The sequence below is a fragment of the Rhinopithecus roxellana genome, chromosome 19 (genome assembly GCF_007565055.1).
Source record: "Rhinopithecus roxellana isolate Shanxi Qingling chromosome 19, ASM756505v1, whole genome shotgun sequence".
Taxonomy (NCBI): Eukaryota; Metazoa; Chordata; class Mammalia; order Primates; family Cercopithecidae; genus Rhinopithecus; species Rhinopithecus roxellana.
The window spans coordinates 73629519-73648934 of record NC_044567.1 but is presented as its reverse complement, the minus strand read 5'-3'; the positions used below and the strand labels follow the sequence as shown (position 1 = coordinate 73648934).

At 44.7% G+C, this 19416-nt stretch overlaps 1 protein-coding gene and 1 pseudogene across 3 annotated transcripts in view; both read left to right on the top strand.

The window, feature by feature from the left end:
- Positions 1-19416, top strand: part of LOC115894774 (leucine-rich repeat-containing protein 37A3-like) — a 33631-nt gene that overhangs the window by 10398 nt on the left and 3817 nt on the right. For 2 of the 3 annotated variants that reach the window (XM_030923012.1, XM_030923013.1), the window contains exons 4-9: positions 662-733; positions 1364-1444; positions 4634-4705; positions 5317-5391; positions 15298-15434; positions 17352-19153. In XM_030923012.1, the coding sequence (XP_030778872.1) occupies positions 662-733; positions 1364-1444; positions 4634-4705; positions 5317-5391; positions 15298-15434; positions 17352-19153 (2239 nt within the window). The remainder of the gene's footprint in view (positions 1-661; positions 734-1363; positions 1445-4633; positions 4706-5316; positions 5392-15297; positions 15435-17351; positions 19154-19416) is intronic. The other variant, XM_030923014.1, reaches the window with a different exon arrangement.
- Positions 8264-10937, top strand: LOC104669867 (annotated as a pseudogene).

The window sequence follows — 19416 nt, the reverse complement described above, 5'->3', positions numbered from 1 at the left end:
GGAGTATTTTTTTTACTATTAGAAACTATATATAAAAACTTTGAGCTCATAATCTAGGACTTGATGAGACTACAAAAGGGCATCTAATCAAGTCTGCTGCTCTCAGGAAAAATTAATTCCAAAGTCTATTAAGATGTATATTCTGGCCGGGCGCGGTGGCTCAAGCCTGTAATCCCAGCACTTTGGGAGACCGAGACGGGCGGATCACGAGGTCAGGAGATCAAGACCATCCTGGCTAACACAGTGAAACCCCGTCTCTACTAAAAATACAAAAACTCGCCGGGCGAGGTGGCGGGCGCCTGTAGTCCCAGCTACTCGGGAGGCTGAGGCAGGAGAATGGCGTAAACCCGGGAGGCGGAGCTTGCAGTGAGCTGAGATCCGGCCACTGTACTCCAGCCTGGGCGACAGAGTGAGACTCGGCCTCAAAAAAAAAAAAAAAAAAAAAAAAGATGTATATTCTATTTATGAAAACCATGAAGGTGAGACTCTAGGAGAGGTATGGGCAGGGTTAGGAGCTCTGGAAAGTTCAAACACAAGTCGAGACATTTAGACTTGAGATGAAAAATGTGTATTCAATATTATTCTAAACTCTTGCTATTATTCATACTAATCAACCTCTAATAACTAATCAAGGCAATATTTTTCTTTTACTTTTTCCTAGAGATTTATCCTGCAATAAAATACAGTTTGTTGAAAGACATACATTTGAACCACTACCATTTTTGCAATATCTGTAAGTTACAAATATCACTTGATTACATTTGGAATTTTTTTAAAACTTAATTGTAAACCTCTTTGAAATATGATTAAAATTTTACCAGTAGGAAGCTACTAAAATTATACAGCAAATCCTTTTTGTCTCTAGCAAAGATTAGTGTGAGAATTACAAAGATCATAGTGTATCATGAGAGAGCAGTGGTTCTCAACTGGTGTGATTTTGTACTCAGGTGACATTTGGTAATGTCTGGATACAGTTTTGTTTGACAAAACTGAGTGTGCTCCTGGCATCTAGTGCGCAGAGGCTAGGGATGCTGCTAAACATCCTCCAAGGCACAAGACAAATGCCCACAGCAAACAGTTATAGAGTCCAAAATGTCGATGGCACTGAAGTTGTGAAATCCTGTTCTAGAGAAATAAAGATCACTTATCACAGGTATTTACTGAACATTCACTGTTTTGCAGCTAATGCACCACATGTGCAATGCTAAGGTATAAATCATAAGCCAGTATCTTCCACAGTGAGATTTCCTTAGTGCATAGAGAAAGGATTAGGGTTATGTTCCATCCTATATAAATTAGAATCACAGCAAATGATAAATGTTCTGAAATTTTTTTTTCTTTTGGCTTGTGTCTTCTTTTGTAGAAATCTTCGTTGCAATTTACTCGCAGAACTGAGCTTTGGAACATTTCAGGCCTGGCACGGAATGCAGTTTTTACACAAGTTGTAAGTGAAATAGAAGATGAATACATGTAAACAACTATTTATGTATAAAAATACATACAATTATTGGTTAGCTGGGTATAATCCCATTATGAACTCTGAAAAGTATGTCTTAAGATCCATTCATTTTTCTCAAATGGGGAAACTAAGGTACAAAGAGGCCAAGAGACGTACATAGCTTATATATGACCTGCTCTGCTTGTGCTAGTTCTGACCTTTGGCATGGGCAAGAAAAGGCATCAAACAAGTGACCCTCAAATCAGCCTTGTTGCTGGGTGGGGTGGCTCAGGCCTGTAATCCCAGCACTTTGGGAGCCACATGTTCTCACTTATAAGTGGGAGCTATACATTGAGTACATATGGACAAAGAAAGGAACAACAGGTACCGGGGAGCTGTTGTTCCCGTGGCAGGTGGGAGGAGGGTGAGAATCAAAAAGCTACCTATTGTGTACTATGCTTATTACCTGGGTGACAAAATGATCTGTACACCAGACCCCTGTGACATGCAATTTACCTGTATTAGAAACCTGCACATGTACCCCTAAACCTAAAATAGAAGTTACAAAAAATAAATGAAGGCTGGGCGTGGTGGTGGCTCATGCCTGTAATCCCAGCACTTTGGGAGACCAAGGTTGGTGGATCACCTGAGGTCAGGAGTTTGAGACCAGCCTGACCAACGTGGTGAAACCCCGTCTCTACTAAAAATACAAAAATTAGCTGGGCATGGTGGCAGGTGCCTGTAATCCCAGCTGCTCAAGGGGCTGAGGCAGGAGAATCGCTTGAACCCGGGAGGCGGAGGTTGCAGTGAGCTGAGGTCATGCCATGGCACTCAAGCCTGGGTGGTAGAGCGAGACTCTGACAGAGATGGGGTTTTACCACGTTGGTCAGGCTGGTCTGGAACTCCTGACCTCAGATGATCCGCCCTCCTCGGCCTCCCAAAGTGCTGGGATTACAGGCATGAGCCACCATGCCAGGCCAATAAATGGAAATGTTGACTCAAAAGAAGGAAGGGAGGGAGGGAAATGAAGAAAGAAAGAGAAAGAAAGAAAAGAAAAATGTAAAAACCCATAAGGTTAAAGTAAACCCTTTTTCTTCCTATAGATTAAGCACATGAGTTCAGATTACAGCTTTGCTTCTCCTTTCTTTCTTTTCTTTTCTTTTTTTTTTTTTTGTGGGGGGGGATGGAGTTTTGTTCTTATTTCCCAGGCTGTAGTGCAATGGCACGATCTTGGCTCACCGCAACCTCCACCTCCCAGGTTCAAGCGATTCCCCTGCCTCAGTCTCCTAGTAGCTGGGATTACAGGCATGCGCCACCACACTCGGCTAATTTTGTATTTTTAGTAGAGATGGGGTTTCTCTATGTTGGTCAGGCTGGTCTTGAACTCCCGACCTCAGGTGATCTGCCTGCCTCAGCCTCCTAAAGTGCTAGGATTACAGGCGTGAGCCACCGCACCCAGCAGTTTAGCTTCTTAATAGCTTGGTGACCTAGGACAAGTTGTGTAACCTCAGTTTCCTCATTTATAAAATAGGGCAATAATATCTAGCACATAAGGTTGTTGTGAGGATTAAATGTGAAATGCCGATCACAAACACCTAGCAGCCCAATAGATACTCACTGTAATTATTATTATTTTTATAATTTCTGCAAAAGTGATGATTCTTGGGTTAATGTAAAGGCTGATTTTCTTTTATTTCTTCCTATTTCTTTTCTTTTTCTTGTTCACTGAAAAGAATTAAAAAGAAAATAGATTGCAGCATTTTGGAATAAAAATTCTCATTGAAATGAATTTATTCATTTTATTGACATATAAACAAAATGTCGTTTGTTTATTCAGTAAACTTTTTTTTTTTTTTTTTTTTTGAGACAGTTTTGCTCTTGTTGCCCAGGCTGGAGTGCAGTGGTGCGATCTTGGATCACGACAACCTCCACCTCCCAGGTTCAAGCGATTCTCCTGCCTCAGCCTTCCCAAGTAGCTAGGATTACAGGCATGCACCACCAAACCCGGCTAATTTTATATTTTTACTAGAGATGGAGTTTCTCCGTGTGGGTCAGGCTGGTCTCAAACTCCTGACCTCAGGTGATCCGCCCACCTCAGCCTCCCAAAGTGCTGGGATTACAGGCATGAGCCACCACGCCCGGCCCAATAAACATTTATTAAATGCCTAGTAAATTTCAGACATCATGCCAGGCACAGGGATGACAATGAGAATAAGATGTGGTCTCTGCCCTCAAGGAGCCTGATAGTCCAGGAGACTGACAAGTAGACAGGTGATTACATGCAATGTAACAAAGGCTGTGATGTCATACAAGACAAGTGGGAGTATATGATGGGAGTATGGTTTTGACCCGTTCTTCCTTCTCTTAGATTTATCCCTTTTTCTTTGGCTATAAAGCAAAAGAATTGGTCCTATTTTTTTCCTTAACTGTGCAAATTAAACCATGAATTTGAAAAACTTTGCAAAGATAAAAGGCAAGCAGTCAGGCACAGTGGTTCACACCTGTAATCCTAACATTTTGGTAGGCTGAAGGGAGTGGATCACCTGAGGTCAGGAGTTCAAGACCAGCCTGGCCAACATGATGAAACCCAGTCAACCCAGTCTCTACTAAAAATACAAAAATTAGCTGGGAGTGGTGGCAGGCACCTGTAATCCCAGCTACTCAGGAGGCTGAGACAGGAGAATCGCTTGAACCCAGGAGGTGGAGGTTGCAATGAGCCAAGATGGAGCCATTGCTGTCCAGCCTGGGTGACAGAGCAAAACTCCATCTCAAAAAAACAAAACAAAACAAAACAGCAACAACAACAAAAATGAGCAACTTGAAGTAGGACAAGCAACCTGAATTATGGAGGACACTAGAAATAGTGTTTCCTACAGAGTCAGGGCTTCCTACCAACATAGTCACTTCTAGGGTTTTTGACCTGAAAAGTTCTGTGGCATATTTTTCCTTTGCTATCCACTTTTTTTAATTTTTTCTATTTCTTCCCCTGTTTCTCTCCTCTACTTTATCTTCTAGAGACCTAGGTAGTTCCCAAAGGAATAGTGCTTTACGAAGTCTAATGGTGATTTATTAGGTAAAAATAGAAAATGTTTTTTTTTTTACCTACAAGTTCCATACCAAAAAATGACTATAAACTTTTTATGCAATTTCACACTTTGAAAATGCAGATAATTTTAATTCTATTGCATTTTTCAGAATTCTCAATCGCAATCCTCTGACAACTGTTGAAGATCCGTATCTCTTTAAATTGCCGGCATTAAAATATTTGTAAGTACTATAGTACTTTCATGAGTCATGAGATGATTTATGCTCTTTTTAAATTTTTCATCAAAGATTAAGTATTTTGCATTTAGGCTAAAAAGTCATAATTTAAATTTTAACTGAGTTATTGAAAAAAGTTATTGGCAAAGAAAAGGATTAAGAAAGGATGTGTAATGGTCAAGACAGCCAGCAGGGCAAGAGAACAGTGTTGAAGAACCTGTATAGATTTGGAACATGTAGACACATGGAGGAATATTACTTAACCAAGAAAGCAAAGAAGAATAGGTGTTCATTATTCTAAAAAGGAAGAAAAGAGTAAATAATCAAGATGGGTGAATGCAATATGAAATGAGAAGTAAGATAAATGGTAAAAAAAAAAAAAAAAAGAAAAAAGAAAAAATAATGTGAGTTCTATTCTTGAATATCATTAATTTGATGATGCAAATCAAATTTCTTTAATAAGAGGTCTCTGGAATTCTGTGGCAAATAAACTGTTGAGCTGACTTGTTTTATAGAGAAGCCGATATTGAAGTAATCACATGTCTTTGAATTATCTTTTTAAGTACAGAATTTTTTATTGGGGTTCATATCATGAATGTTTCTGCTTTCTTCTTCAGAGACATGGGAAAAACACAAGTCCCACTTGCAACACTTAAGAACATTCTCACGATGACTATTGAACTGGAAAAACTGTAAGTTATTTTTTTCTTAGATTTATTTTTACTTAATTGGATCTTTAGGTTTGTTTTATTATTTTTTTAAGTCAGGTTTATTGATATATAATTTTCATGTAATTCACCCTTTTTAAGGGTACAGTTTGATGAGTTTTGACAGATGTATAGTTACATAACCACCACTACATTCCCAATATAAAGCATTTCTGTTGCCTCAAAAAGGCCCCTTGTATCCCTTTGTAGTCGATTCCCTCCCCTCACCATCAGCCCCTGTTAGCTACTAATCTGATTTCTGTTCCTATACTTTTGCCTTTTCCAGAATGTCTTATAAATGAAATCATATAGCGTGTCGCCTCTTATGTTTGGCTTCTTTCACTTTGCTTTTTTTTTTTGAGACGGAGTCTCGCTGTCACCCAGGCTGCAGTGCAGCGGCATGACCTAGGCTCACTGCAACCTCCGCCTCCCAGGTTCAAGCGATTCTCCTGCCTCAGCCTCCCGAGTAGCTTAGCTTACAGGTGCATGCCACCACGCCCAGCAAATTTTTGTATTTTTAGTAGAGACAGGGTTTCACCATGTTGGCCAGGCTGGTTTCGAACTCCTGACCTCAATTGATCCACCCGCCTCGGCCTCCCAAAGTGCTTGAGTTACAGGTGTGAGCCACCACACTCGACCCAGCAGATTCTTTTTTTTTTTTTTTTTTTTGAGACAGAGCCTCGTTGCTGGAGTGCAGCAGCAAGATCTCAGCTCACGGCAACCTCTGCCTCCCAGGTTCAAACGATTCGCCTCCCTCAGCCTCCTGAGTAACTGGGATTATAGCCTCGCACCACCACACCCAGCTAATTTTTGTATTTTTAGTGGAGATGGGGTTTCTTGTTGGCCAGGCTGGTCTCAAACTCCTGGCCTCACTTGATCCACCCGCCTTGGTCTCCCAAAGAGCTGGGATTACAGGCGTGAGCCACCACGCCTGGCCTGGTCCAGCAGATTCTTATATTTCAGTTTTTAAAGAAATGTTTGCTGGGCGTGATGGCTCAAGTCTGTAATCCCAGCACTTTGGGAGGCCGAGATGGGTGGATCACGAGGTCAGGAGATCGAGACCATCCTGGCTAACACCGTGAAACCCCATGTCTACTAAAAAATACAAAAAACTAGCCGGGCGAGGTGGCGGGCGCCTGTAGTCCCAGCTACTCGGGAGGCTGAGGCAGGAGAATGGCGTAAACCCGGGAGGCAGAGCTTGCAGTGAGCTGAGATCCGGCCACTGCACTCCAGCCTGGGCGATAGAGCGAGACTTCGTCTCAAAAAACAAACAAACAAAAAGAAATGTTTGCCTTTCTACTGCTTGATGTGTAGTGGAATCTCATTGTGGTTTTAATTTGCATTTGTTTAATAGCTAGTGATGTTGAATATTCATGTGCAAATATCCTCTTTACTAAATTGTTCAAATCTGTTCCCATATTTTAATTGGATACTAGTCTTTTTATTGAGGTTTTTTTCCCTGTAACCCTATGAAAGATTCGTTATTATTGAATTTTAAGAGTGCTTTATAGACTCTAGATACAGGTCCTTTCAGGGACCGGGTACGGTGGTCCCTGCACATTGGGAGGCTGAGGCAGGAGGACTGCTTGAGGTCAGGAGTTTGAGACCACCTGGGCAATATGGTGAAACCTCGTCTCTACCAAAAATATAAAAATCAGGCAGGTGTGGTGGTGCTCACCTGTGGTCCCAGCTACTCGGGAAGCTGAGGTGGGAGGATTGCTTGAGCCGGGAGGTCGAGGCTGCAGTGAGCTGTGATCACCACTGCACTCCAGCCTGGGTCACAGAATGAGATACTATCTAAAAAATTAAACAAGTAAATAAAACAAAAAACAAGGCCTTTTAGATATGTGTTTGGTAAATATCTTCTCTCAGGTTGTGGTTTGTCTTTTCATTCTAAATATTTTCTAGCTGGGCACAGTGACTCACACCTGTAATCCCAGCACTTTGGGAGGACAAGGCAGGTGGATCACTTGAGGTCAGGAGTTCGAGACCATCCTGGCCAACGTGGCAAAACCCCCATCTCTACTACAAATACACAAATTAGCCAGGTGTGGTGGCACACGCCTGTAATCCCAGCTACTCAGGAGGCTGAGGCACAAGAAGTGCTTGAACCTGGGAGGTGGAGGTTGCAATGAGCCAAGATTGCACCACTGTACTCCAGCCTGAGCAACAGAGTGAGACTCTGTCTCAAAAAAAAAAAAAAAAAAAATTAATAATAATTAAACTAAAAGTGTTTTCTGAAAAGCAGAAGTTTTTAATTTTGATCAGCTTTAAGTTAGCAATTTTTTCTTATGGCTTGTGCTTTTTTGTTTCGTACCTAAGAAATCTTTAAGAACCTGTTGTCTAATCCAAAGTGGAAAAGATTTACTCCTATGTCTTTTCCCAGAAATACTATAATTTAGGTCTATGATCCGTTTTTAGTTAATTTGAATATATGGTGTGAGGATGTATTTTTTTTTTTTTTTTGCAATTGTATATTTATTTTTTGGAGAAACGAGATCTCACTATGTTGCCCAGGCTGGTTTCAAACTCCTGGCCTCAGTGATCCTCCTGCCTCACCCTCCCAGAGTACTGGGATTACAGGCATGAGGCACCGTGCCTGGCCTTCTTTGCAATTATATATATATACAGATGTGTGTGTGTGTGTGTGTGTGTATATATATGTGTGTGTGTGTGCATATATGTATATGTGGGTGTGTATATATATGTGTATATATATATTCGCCAGGTGTGGTGGCACAGGCCTGTAGTCCCAGCTACTAGGGAGGCTGAGGTGGGAGGGTCACTTGAACTCAGGAGGTGGAGGTTGCAGTGAGCCAAGATGGCACCACTGCACTCCAGCCTGGGTGACAGAGCAAGACGTTGTCTTAAAAAAAAATTACATATATGTATATATGTGTGTACATATATGTTTGTGTGTGTATATGTATATATTTCTGCAGGGCCCTACTGTGAGTTTGTTACACAACTGACTGCAACTTAAATAGTGCCACCACCCCACAATATGGCAAACTAAATAGAAACTCTGTTTTGCTAAGGCTGGTTGAGGGCAGTATGCAAGATTAGCATGGAAAGGGCCCTTCATTTCACACTCTGTTAATTTTTGTCGGGTCACTTTCTTGTCTTGACCACATTATCAGATCTGTTTTACTGCTCTAGCCTCACTTCCTCAGCCTCCTGCAGCATCTTCCCTGTCAGCTAGATCCCTTCTTCTCTGGATGAAGTCCTCTTCATTGACCAGCTTTCTCACTTGGTTCTCTAAGACAGTGAGGATCTGTCTGCTTTTGTCTTGACCATTAGTGGATAGGAAAAATGCTCTCATTCTCTGTAACCATTTGTCACCAAGGCCATAAAGACATTGAACTAACTGCCTTATTGGAGTTTATTACTGGAAGTCTTCAGGAGTTTACACATATACAAAGTAAGTAGGCCAGTGCATTTGAGTCTTGTCTCATGTGTAATGATCTTTAATGGCGTATTGAAAAATTACCATTCTCAAGTAAAGATAATGTATACGTCAGGTCATTTACAGTCTCAAAGGTTTGTCAGTATACTTTAAAACAATCCTGGGAACAGTTCTATATTGAAGAATCATGAACACTAGGCGGCGCTGGGGCTGGCAAGCACGTGGCAGAGGCGGTGCCAACGGGGGCTGCTGAGGCCGGCAGAGGGTTGGCGGCGCCTGGAAGCCTGTCGCTGGCACTGTCCCGGTGGGAGGCTCGGCAGCGGGCATGTCGGTGGTGGGGCTGAAGAACCATTTCTACACGGCAAGCCAGCTGGTCAGTGAGGTGGGAGGGGCTGAGGGGACCAAGCTGGATGATGACTTCAAAGAGATGGAGAAGGTGGATGTCACCAGCAAGGTGGTGACGGAAGTGCTGGCCAGGACCATCAAGTAGCTGCAGCCCAACCCAAGCCTCGCAGGTAAGCTGACCATGCTCAACATGGTGTCCGAGATCCGGGGCCAGGTGAAGAACCCCAGCTACCTGCAGTCGGAGGGGCTCCTGAGCGAGTGCCTGATCCCCCACCTGAAGGAGCTAGGCGGTGAGTCCAACGTCGGTGACACACTGCTGGATGTTGGCAAGTCCATGAAGCACCTGGTGGAGGTGAAGGACGCCCTGGACATAGAGGTCAAGCAGAACTTCATTGACCACCTCCAGAACCTGTGCGAGAACGACCTGAAGGAGATCCAGCACCACCAGTTGGAGGGCCGACGCCTGGACTTTGACTAAAAAAAGCGGCAGGGCAAGATCCCCAATGAGGAGCTGCACCAGGTGCTGGAGAAGTTTGAGGAGTCCAAGGAGGTGGCAGAAACCAGCATGCGCAACCTCCTGGAGACCAATATCGAGCAGGTGAGTCAGCTCCCAACCCTGGTGGAGGCGCAGCTGGACTGCTACCGGCGGGCCGTGCAGATCCCGGACAAGCTGGCAGAGAAGCCCAAGCGCAGAATGCAGGAAGCTTCCTCACGCCCCAAGCGGGAATATAAGCCCAAGTCCCGGGAGCCCTTTGACCTCAGAGAGCCTGAGCAGTCCAACGGGGGCTTCCCCAGCACCACAGTCCCCAAGATCGCAGCTTCCTCTTTCCGATCTTCCGACAAGCCCATCTGGACTCCTAGCAGGAGCATGCCACCCATAGATGAGCGGAGCTGCAAGGTGCTCTACGACCTCGAACCCTAGAACCATGGGGAGCTGGGCTTCCATGAGGGTGACGTCATCACCTTGACCAACCAGATCAACTACAACTGGTATAGGGCATGCTGGACGCCCAGTCGGGCTTCCTCCTGCTCAGCTACGTGGACACGCTCGTGCCCCTGCCGCAGTGACTCGCCAGCGCCCCGCCCCTCTGTCCACACTGGGCGGCACCCCCTGCCGGGTCTTCTGCCTTCCTCCAGGCTCCTGCTGCTAGGATGGTTTCCGAGCCTGCCGGTGTCACCCAGTCCCAGGTCCTCGAGGTACTCCCTGAGCAGGGAGCCACACTTGGGTGGGGGGCTTATCTGGGTGGGTGGGGACGCCTGTTTACACTGGCGCTGACCCCCAGCGGTGACAGCTCCCTTCCCTACTGCATTGCGCCAGCCTCCTCCTCCCCAACTCCTTGCCTAGCTGGCCCAGGCGGGGCTAATCCTAAGGTACTCTCACAAACACTAGTGTTCCACCGCGGCAGCACCCACCTCCGTCCTGATCCCACAGGGACCCGGCCCACTGCCTGCCCTCGTGTCCTGTGGCCTTAACAGGATGAGATCGAGCATCCCCCGGGTTGGCTCAGAGACAGGACCTTGGTTTTAAATCCTGTCCCAACCTGGTGCTGGAGATGGGCCCTGGCCCCACTCCAGAGCCACCGCACCCCCACCTCACACATGCACTCCTTCTCCCCAAGGCCAGGGCAGAGGGCCTCACTGCTTCCCCTGCCTGCTGTCAGCTTGCAGCCCGGGGACAGAGGCCAGCTGGGATCTGTCCTAGGACAGAGAACATAGCCTCCTTCAGGGCCCTGCCTCCCAAGCCCCGCCCTCACAAAGCCAAGTACCTTTTCAGCTTTTCTTTTTTTTTTTTTTTTTGAGACGGAGTCTGGCTCTGTCACCCAGGCTGGAGCGCAGTGGCTGGATCTCAGCTCACTGCAAACTCCGCCTCCCAGGTTCACGCCATTCTCCTGCCTCAGCCTCCCGAGTAGCTGGGATTACAGGCGCCCGCCACCTCGCCCGGCTAGTTTTTTGTATTTTTTAGTAGAGACGGGGTTTCACCGTGTTAGCCAGGATGGTCTCGATCTCCTGACCTCGTGATCCACCCGTCTCAGCCTTTTCAGCTTTTCAACTGCCCCCAGCCAGGGCCACGGAGGCCTGTGTCACTCTAGCACAAGCTGCCACCACCAACCACCCACATACACCCCAGCACACTTTGCACGGGATCACAGCCCCAGCCATGCTGCTGAGGGCCAAGCACAAAGACTCCAGTGAGCAAATGTTAAAGCTCCTGGTGGCCAGGCCTCCCCTTTCCCAGCCGCTACCACCCCACCCTGTGGGAAGTGGCCCTGACCATCTCCTCTAGGCCACAGCAGGCGGCCCTGGGGTCTCCAGACCCCTGCCCAGACTAGTAGGTCCGCAGCCCCAACATCTGCTTCCTCTGTCACCCGATCCAAAATCGATGAAATGGGGGGGTCCTCTGGACTGGGCCACATTCACATTCCTCTCCCACTGTGGCCCAGCCTGAAGCCTCTGGACCCCAGTCTCTGCTCCTGCACCCCCTTTGTCAGTAGTACACGAAGGGCACAGACACCCTGGCAGAGATGAGCACACAGCCTTGGACACGGTCCAGGGCAAAGTGAAATGTGTGCCTGAATTTTGTAAACAAAAGTATTAAATGTCTTTCTACAAAAAGAAAAGAAAAATCATGAACACTAAATGTAATGTCTGATATTTGGTGATGTTTGATTGGATTCTCAATTTTTTTTTTTTTTTATTTTGTTTTTTGAGACAGAGTATCGCTCTGTCACCCAGGCTGGAGTGCAGTCGCCAGATCTCAGCTCACTGCAAGCTCTGCCTCCCGGGTTTATGCCATTCTCCTGCCTCAGCCTCCCGAGTAGCTGGGACTACAGGCGCCCGCCACCTCGCCCGGCTAGTTTTTTGTATTTTTTAGTAGAGACGGGGTTTCACCATGTTAGCCAAGATGGTTTCGATCTCCTGACCTCGTGATCCGCCCGTCTCGGCCTCCCAAAGTGCTGGGATTACAGGCTTGAGCCACCGCGCCCGGCCTGGATTCTCAATTTTTTAAGCCATGATATGATTAGGACAATTGTGAAAATGTGTATATGGACTACATAGTAGGCAGTGATAATATTATTAAGTTTCATTGGGTGATGATAGTATTCTGGTTATTTAGGCGAATGCCTTGGTTCTTGGGGGCTGCACACTGAAGTCTTTAATGGTGAAAGGTCATTATGTCTGCAACTGACTCTCAAATGGTTTGTCCAGAAAATGTATAGCCAAACACACATGGAAAGCAAATGTGACAAAGTATTAGCTACTGTGGATTCCAGATGAAAGTTATACAGGTGTTCATTAGACCATTTGAAAATGCTTCCCAGCCATCCTAAGGTTTAAGGAAAAAAAAAAGAAAATGTTTAAAATCAAAGTTGGGGGCAGGAAAAGAATAACAAAACCTCTGGGCTCGTGCCTATAATCCCAGCACTTTGGGAGGCCAAGGAGAAAGGGTTGCTTGAGCTCAGGAGTTCGAGACCAGCCTGGGCAACATGATGAAACCCCATCTCTACAAAATACACAAAAATGAGCCAGGTGTGGTGGCACAAACCTGTAGTTCTAGCTACTCAGGAGGCTGAGGTGGGAGGATCACTTGAGCCCAGGAGACAGAGGCTTCAGTGAGCCGAGATTGTACCACTGCACTCAGCCTGTGTAACAGAGGAGACCCAGCTTCAAAACAAACAAAAGAAACACCTTTGTGTCAGAGTTAAGGTTGCTGTATAATATAATGCTGCGTTACGGTTCTGGGTCCAGTCCCCATGAAGATCAGAGGCTTCCACTGGACCCAAAGGAGTAATACTAGTCACTTGTGATTATTCCTCTGTAGGTTTGAGGAAAGATGTGTCAGGCCAACTTATTGGATGCAGTTGTAATCTAAAACTCTATACATTGTACCCCCAACTCATAGACTTCAGGTATCCATGAAACACTCTTCTGTTTCCAGTCTTAATGTGGCCCTAATAAAGCCATCCTTTTGGAGGACTCAGAAAAGTGCGCCCCCTCCCCCCCCACCCAAAACCTCTGTAACGTAATAATTATAGTCGTTAACATTTATTGAGCACTCACTGTGTGCCAGGCATTTTTCACGTATTGATTTCATTTAATCCTCAAAACTCATTAGAGGTAGGTACTATTATAACAAGGCCAAGGAACAGAGATTAAGCAGTTTTCCCAAATTCACGTTATTAGTGGAGCTGGGATTTAAGCCTAGTCTGGCTGTGGAATCTGTATTCTTAATGTCCATGCTATACTGCCTAAGATTAACCTTTTACTCCAGTTACAGAGATTGTTTTTATCTCTCTGAAACTGCCCCCAATAAGCCATAACAATAAATTAATCAATTGTCTTGGTTATCTCTTTTGCCCAAATTTATACTTTGAAAAAAATTCAAACATGCCAGAAAGATGAAAGAATAGTACAGAATCCAATCAAAGATCGGGCACTGCATGTCATGGCTTCATTTCCTTTAATCTAAAACATTCCTCTACTTTTTTTGATCTTTCATGACGTTGGCATGTTTTAAGAGTCAAAGATATGGCCGGGTGTGGTGGCTCAAGCCTGTAATCCCAGCACTTTGGGAGGCCGAGACGGGCGGATCACGAGGTCAGGAGATCGAGACCATCCTGGCTAACATGGTGAAACCCCGTCTCTACTAAAAATACAAAAAACTAGCCGGGTGACGTGGCGGGCGCCTGTATTCCCAGCTACTCGGGAAGCTGAGGCAGGAGAATGGCGTAAACCCGGGAGGCGGAGCTTACAGTGAGCTGAGATCCGGCCACTGCACTCCAGCCTGGGCGGCAGAGCGAGACTCCGTCTCAAAAAAAAAAAAAAAAAAAAAGAGTCAAAGATAGTTGTCTTGTAAATTGTCCTACAATCTGTATTTCTCTGTTTCCTCATGATGAGATTCAAGTGAAGCATTTTTGGGAAGAATACTGCATGGGCGATGTATCCTTCCTGCCTTGGGATCGCAGGTGACCTGTAATATGAGGTTTGATCACTTGTTGAAGGTAATCTTCCAGGTCTCTCCATTGTAGTTATTTTGCTGGGTGTGGTGGCTCATGCTTGTAATCCCAGCACTTTGGAAGGCTGAGACGAGCAGATTGCTGGAGTCTAGGAGTTTTAGACTAGCCTGAGCAAAAGGTGAAACCCTGTGTCTGATAAAAATAAAAAATAAAAAATAAAAAATAAAAAATTAGCTGGGTGTGGTGGTGCAAGCCTATAGTCCCAGGGACTGAATTTGAAGGGTCACTTGAGCCCAGAGGGGTCAAGGTTGCAGTGGGCTATGATTTTGCCACCGTATTTCAGCCTGGGTGATAGAGTGAGACCTTGTCTCATTTTTAAAAAAAGTAATTTTTCCTATAGTTAATAAATAATGTGTGAGGTAGTACTTTGAGATCAGTGAAGATCCTGTTCTCAGATGTCTTTTCACCCAGCTGTCCATCAGTGATAATCCTTGTCTGAATCAATTTTTATTACTGGTGGTTGCAAAGTGACACTTTTTAAAATTCTGTCGTTCCTTCCACATTTATTATCTGGCTTTATTTCATTAAAGAACAACTCCCCTTCTTTCTTTTTTAATATCATTCTTCATCGATTCTTTTTTATATATTAATTATGTTATAGCTTATTATTGTTGTTATTCTTTTGAATGCTCAAATTGTCCAGATTTGACCAATGCAATCTCTGGTATTTTTTTAACCCCACAATCCACGTTGAACTAAGCTATTTTTAATGCCCAGAGTAATTTCTAGTATTTCCCACTCCCAACAGGAATTGAGAAAGGGCCTCCAGAAGTTGGGGACTTATTCAGACTCTTCTTAGAAGTCTACCTTCTTCCTGTGTACTTTCAGCCCAAAGGGAGACTTTTGAGTTGGGAAGAAATACTTCTGAATTAAACTACTGATCGGCGTCACCCAATTCTAATCCCAACCACCTTTATTCTAAGCATTCCATACTCACTGCCATGCTTACCCTTCAGTTGGGCACCTCTACCCTCCTTCCTATTGACCTTTTAGTTCCTACCCAACTGTTCAGTCCACAGGCCTCAATAACACCTTTTCGCCCAGCCCTCTGGTAGCGTTGGCCTGCCTCCTTTACCTACTCAACCGCTTTACCACTAATTTATTGTTCTCTGTTTTCATCTATAGGATCTTACCTAGCCATATGGCCTGCTGCCTCTGCCAATTTAAAAACAGCATTGAGGCTGTCTGCAAGACAGTCAAGCTGCATTGCAACAGTACCTGTCTGAGAAGCACCATACATTGTCGTGAGTCCAAATTGCCTGGTGATCAATTGTTACATTATTTTAAGTATTTGGTTTTAAATTTTTTATTTTTAATTGATAAATTTGTAAAGTGATGATATAATTGCTTTATTTTTATTTACTCATTCAGAGTTAAACTCCCTCAATTTCTGAACTATTCCCTTGCTGAGAGTCAGGTTCTCAGTTATTATTAGAAAATGTAATAATAGAACTGTTCCATATTCATAAAGGACCAAGACAAAGGAATGGGAAGACTAGGCAATAACATTAACATCCACACACTGTGTACTGTGCTCTCTGCTTGGTGCTTTGCCCCCAGTGATAATTTCTTCATACAGTGCAATGTAGTTTGTAAGCTGGTTTTATATCCATGAGATCTCAAGTACTCTCGGCCTTATAGGACAGATGTAGATCCGGGTTTTTTTTTGTTTTTGTTTTTACAGTTTTATAAGAGTACAAGTGATGCTATTTTATTTGAAGCCTGAGAGCTTCTGGTTCCATAACCAGAAATTGCTACCTGGCTCTTCTAATGGAATGAGGGATTTTCCAAGCTTAGACCATCCAACTCTGAACTTGCTCTGAATCTCAAACCTTTCTATTCATAGAACAAATGCTCAGGTGCTTTCAGGAGTTTTTCTGTAGATTAGGTTTATTAGCACCAACTTCATAACTTCTAAAATGTGACTGCTTTCATGTCCGGATAGCTTGAATACAGGTATCTACCAGTGATATGGGGTGGATGATGAATAATGCCTGGCTACTTATTTAAAGAAAATGTTGCTTATTTTTCAAACTTTTTTTTACCAATTATATTCTTCCCTTCTCCCCAAGAGGTGGGCAGAAAAGCATTGGTAATCTCCTTTTACAGATGAGGAAAAACAAGATCAGAGGTGCTAAGTGCTGTACCTTGTGCCAGGTCTTCTGTCCCAATTCTGGGTTCTCCCCAAGCCCATCTTTCTCCTTTCTCACAATCTTGACTTCTTCCTCTGACCCTCAGCACCACCCAAAATACTTTTAATTCTGGAAAAGAAAGCCAGCTGCACACTGGTACATTTGACCTTCATGCAGTCAGAAGCTTTGGATGATTCCGCATCCAAAATATTAGAGATGAAATGAAAGCAAAGTAGGCATCTGACGAAAGTTGCTTTTTCCCTTCTGCATTTTAGGACTTCAAGTAATGTTTATCCAGAAACTGCTGTCATACCATAGATTCATTGTACATTCAACAACATAAGCCTACAATCTGGCAAATTAAAAATCTCTTAACCTACACCCTGAATCCCTGCCCAAATTTAAGAAAAGAATTAAGGTGGACACAGTTTTTTCCATGTCACGTCTTTTGTGATGGGGCTACAGTATGTGGGAGCAGAGAATGGGGTGGGTGGGTGGCGCGTATGCCAGATGAGGATCTATCAGCAATGGGAGGGATCCTCCACTTTAGCATCTCCACCCTGCTCCTCTCAGAGGACTGCCTTTCATTGCATTCAGCTGTGATGGTAGCGAGAATACAGGTACACCGAGGACAAGGAGAGAGGGAGCCTTGTGCTCTCTCTGCATCTGAGGCAGGACAGCACAGGGTACGGAGCAGTCTGCAGAGAGGCCAGCTCATCAGGTCTTCATGGTAGCACTTGTCTTCCACCTTGAGCTTTGACTGAGCACTGGGCAACTGGCCCCTGGGGATCAACAGAATAATCCTAAGCAGACTTACTGTGTGTCACACTATGGAATGTTCCAAGTAGGTGGCCATGTTTTCAAAAGATGTTTTTTCCTCCTTTTGTTGCCATTTCATAGGTTTAGGATTGGGTGTATGTTTCTGCTCTGAATGGCACTCGAATGTTTGCTGACTCCTACTCCGTGTGACTGGGGCATACAGCTGTGGACTGATGCATGCCGTCCCATCATCTTTCATGATCAAAGCAGTCTCTTCTTTTTTCACAGATGAAGAAGCATCCATAGGGAATCCAGAAGGAGCGTTCATGAAGGTGTTACAGGCCCGGAAGGAGCACACGAGCACTGAGCTGACTGTTGAGCCGGAGGTGCCCTCAGACAGCAGTGGCATCAACTTGTCAGGCTTTGGGAGTGAGCAGCTAGACACCAATGACGAGAGTGAGGTTATCAGTGCACTAAGTTACATCTTGCCTTATTTCTCAGCAGGAAATCTAGATGCGGAATCAATGTTGTTACCATTCATGAAACTACTCTTTTCTAATGTGCAAGATGGAGATAGGCCCCTGAGTATTTTGGAAAACAATACAAAGGGCCCCTCTCTTCAACCTGCATCCAACAACTCAAGTTATGAAAATAAATTGAGAAAGCTGTATTTGCTAGAAAATGTGTTACATGCAGAAACACAAGAAAAAATCGATGAAGTTAAAAGGGAAGAAAAAACTGCCATGCTTATGCAGACCAGCCTTCTAGGTAAGAAATTGAAACGCCAAATATTTGAAAAGAAATCAGAAAGTATCCAACCACAGAAAAAGAGCCTGATAAAGATTCAAAGTGTAGGCAAAAACCTGCAGAGAGTGAACAGAGTCCTCACGGGCCCAAGGAGCATCCAGAAAAGGCACTTCAAAGAGGTGGGAAAGCAGAGCACCAGGAGGGAGGAGGGTGCACAGGCATTTGTGGAGAACGCTGCCCAAGAAAAAAGGCTCAGGAGCCCAGTCCCAGGGGAGCTGGAACAGCCTCACATAGAGCAGGGGCCCGAGAAGTTAGCAGGAAATGCCATCTACATGAAGCCTTCATTCACCCAAGAGCGTAAGGCGGCAGTCTCCTCTGTGCTGAAACCCTTCTCCATGGGCGAGCCTTCTGCTTCCACCCCTGCAAAAGCCCAACCTCAGGTCAGAGACAGATCAAATGACTCAAACTACAGTATTTTAATTTTAGAAAATGCAGAGGCTAGAGTTAAGAATACAAAGGCTGCTAGACCAATCGTACATTCCAGAAAAAACTACCGCTCTCATAAAACTCGCTCCCGTGTGGCCCACAGAACACCCAAGGCCAAAAAGAGTCAAAATTTGAGAAAGAAAAGTTATCTCAATAGACTGATGCTTGCAAACAGGCCGCCATTCTCTGCAGCGAACAGCCTCATAAATTCCCCTTCACAAAGGGCTTTTTTGCCTTTAGTAGACCTGAGTCCTAAGGAAAATCCTTTTCCTAAACTATTTGAAGAACGTGTTACAGAGAACACGAAGGTAAAAGACACAACTGCAAGAAATGCCTTCGAAGAAAACATTTTTATGGAAACCACTACTATGCCAGAAGGCACCATCTCTGAAAACACAAACTACAATCCTCCTCCTGAGGCAGATTCTGCTGGGATTGCGTTCAACTTAGGGCCACCTGTTAAACAAACCGATCCAACACAATGGGAATACAACAACGTGGGCACTGACCTGTCCCCCGAGCCCAAAAGCTTCAATTATCCATTGCTCTCATCCCCAGGTGATCAGTTTGAAATTCAGCTAACCGAGCAGCTACGATCCCTCATCCCCACCGAGGATGTGAGAAGGTTTATTTCTCATGTTATCCGGACCTTAAAGATGGACTGCTCTGACACCCATGTACAACTGACCTGTGCCAAGCTCATCTCCAGGACAGGCCTCCTGATGAAGCTTCTTAGTGAGCAGAAGAAAGTAAAGGCGTCCAAGGCAGAATGGGATACGGACCAATGGAAAACTGAGAACTATATTAATGAGAGCATGGAAACCCGGAGTGAACAGAAAGAGCAGAAGTCGAGCGAGGTGAGGACCACACAGAAACATGAGACCCAGATTTCCCATCATTTAGTGTATGCCAGGAAAGTGCCCACACCAGAGAACCTGGAATTCCCAGGCCATAGCTTGTCTTGGCCATGTAAGTTTGGCCATGACTGTGATCTCCCATTTTGCTCATTTAGAGAGTGAAATAGATTAGTACACAAGATGAACTATAGGTGAGGTGGGGTGGCTCATGCCTGTAATCCCAGCACTTTGGGAGGCCGAGGTGGGTGGATCACTTGAGGTCA